Below are 2,459 nucleotides of genomic sequence, written 5' to 3'. Positions count from 1 at the left end.
GCCGATGTCGGGCTCTCACCGGCAACATTGCGCCTAGTTTTCCGGCGTTCCGCCGTCTTTCCGCCGATATCGGCTTAGCCGATTTCTTTCACCGGCAACACTGGGCCGAGTTTGGCGGCGTTTTGCTGTTCTTCCGCCGATATCGGCTTAGCCGATGGCTATCACCGGCAATATTGGGCCGAGTTAGCCGCAGTTTTGCCGTACTTTCGCCGACGTCGGCTGAGCCGATGGTTTTCACCGGCAACATTGGGCCGAGCATGCCGTCATTCTGCCGTGCTTCAGCTGACATCGGCGGAGCCGATGGCTTATCGACGATGTGTGTGAAAAACTTTTATTCAATAAAATGAGAGTTTGCAGGCCCAAAAGGACCCTTTACATAGGGGGAGTCCTTATTCCGGGACTCCGCTGGACAACGCCGCTACCCGCGCCCGTTGGACTAGAGCCCGTTGAGACTCCAGGCCTGAGCAATTGAGTAGGGCTGCCTCCCATGCCTCTCTAGTAGGGGAAGGGTTAGGGGGAATGGAAGGATTCAACTGACATGCCCAAACCATGTGAAAGTTATCGGAGACTTCCCCACAGTGAGGGCACCGCCCATCAACTTTCGGGTCAAAATGTTTTACTATTGCAGGACACAACAAGGTGTTGGTCTGCAGGCGCCTTAAGGTTCGTTCATCGGCTTTACTCAGGCCCTTAGCAGGGACCGGGAAAAGCCGATGGCGTTCGCAATAGTGAGCCAGAATTTCTTTGAATCGCAGAAGCGGTTGCATCTCTGAGCCGGAAAAGCCTGGGTGAGGTGCCCGGGGGATAAGCGCGCGGGCGGCCGCGTCCGCAGCCTCGTTACCTCGAAGGCCCTGGTGGCCCGGAGTCCAAATGATGCGTTTAGGTGAGGGGTCCGAATCCCTCGCGGCTCGCTTTAGAATTTCGTAGGCTAAAGGTGAGACCTCGCCCGCCAGGTAGTTTTCACAGGCTCTGCGCGAATCTGTGATGATCACCCTCGAGTTCGTGTCCGAGGCGGCAAGCGCTATTGCTACCTCCTCTGCCCGCGCCGAGTTGATAGCCCGATAGGAGAGACCATTAACGCGTTGGTCCTGGTGAACTACGGCGGCCGTGTAGAATCCGGTGGGCGACGGCCCTGCCACATCAACATAGTATACACCCTGCTTGGATCCATATTGGTGTTCGAGGGCCCGAGAGCGCGCCCCTCGTCTGCCTTCGTGTGTCTGCGAGTGCATGTTGCGAGGTAGTGGAGAAACCCAGAGCTTGTGGCGCCACAGCTCTGGAATTCGGCATGTCTCCTCTGGAATGCAGTCATGTTTTATGTGCAAGCGGTCTAACAGGCGGCGCCCAGATACAGTCTCCGAAAGTCGCGTATATTGGTTTACGAGGTGGGCCTCCTTGAACTCCTGGTAGGAGTTGAGCACCCCCAGTGCCGACAACTTGGCATTGGAGGTAGTTGCCGGGAGGTCCAAAGCTCGCTTTGTAGCCTTCCTAATGATGGCGTCAATGCGTTGATCGTGTTGCTTCGTAGTGCGAAGGTAGGGTCCGGAGTAGAGGATCCGGCTGATTACAAAGGCATGGACAAGCCGAAGCGCATCCCTGCCCCGCAACCCGCCGCGTTTGTTGGAAACGCGGTGGATCATACGTCCGACCTGTTCGCCTATGCGTTTAAGTTTGGTGATGGTGGATTCCGGTCTGAGTCTGTTATGGATGAACAAGCCCAGGATCCGGATCTCTTCGACCTCTCTGATAGGAGCTCCCATCAAAGAGATACGCAATCTCGTGTTGTCTTTCGGATCTGTTCTGACGTGCAAAAGCTCCGATTTTGCAGGTGCGCATTGGAGACCACAGCCGATTGCATAGCTATCGACGATGGAGGCGGCCCGCTGTAGGCGGTCCTCCATTTCTCCAAGGCTTCCTTCAGTAGTCCAAATTGTTATATCATCCGCGTAGAGTGCGTGATGAATTCCTTCCACCCGGGCCAATTGATGTGGAAGCTGCATCATGGCAATGTTGAAGAGAAGCGGCGACAAGACCGCTCCTTGGGGAGTACCCCGTGTGCCCATAGTGTATGGACCGCATTCGTCATCTTCAATTTTGAGGAAGGCCTGACGCTTTGAGAGAAAGTCTCTTACGTAGGCAAATGCCTTGTGCCCACAGTTTGAGGTGCTCAGGTTTGCCAGGATGCTGCCATGACGAACGTTGTCGAAGGCACCTTTAAGATCAAGGGCAAGGATCGCCTTGTCGTTGTGGCGCATGGCGGTGGGCTGTATTACGTCACGGTGTAGTTGGAGAAGGACGTCCTGTGCAGACATATGCGGGCGAAACCCAAACATAGTGTCTGCAAAGAGGCCCTTAGCTTCCATGTATGGAGAAAGGCGATCCCGCACCATTCTCTCCATAAGTTTACCCGCACACGAAGTCAGTGCAATGGGCCTCAGGTTGTCGGTATTCACCATCTT

The 2,459-nt window shown here is 55.2% G+C and overlaps 1 protein-coding gene across 1 annotated transcript; it reads right to left on the bottom strand.

Annotated features, from left to right (window-relative positions):
• Window positions 1–329: 329 nt before the first annotated feature.
• On the bottom strand, window positions 330–2,204 carry LOC125758415 (uncharacterized). The gene has a single exon (XM_049415502.1). The coding sequence runs from the start codon at window positions 2,061–2,063 to the stop codon at window positions 390–392; it is 1,674 nt and encodes a 557-aa protein (XP_049271459.1). The 5' UTR covers window positions 2,064–2,204; the 3' UTR covers window positions 330–389.
• Window positions 2,205–2,459: the final 255 nt, after the last annotated feature.

The sequence above is a fragment of the Rhipicephalus sanguineus genome, chromosome 4, assembly GCF_013339695.2.
Source record: "Rhipicephalus sanguineus isolate Rsan-2018 chromosome 4, BIME_Rsan_1.4, whole genome shotgun sequence".
NCBI lineage: Eukaryota > Metazoa > Arthropoda > Arachnida > Ixodida > Ixodidae > Rhipicephalus > Rhipicephalus sanguineus.
This window is presented reverse-complemented; position numbering and strand designations above follow the sequence as displayed.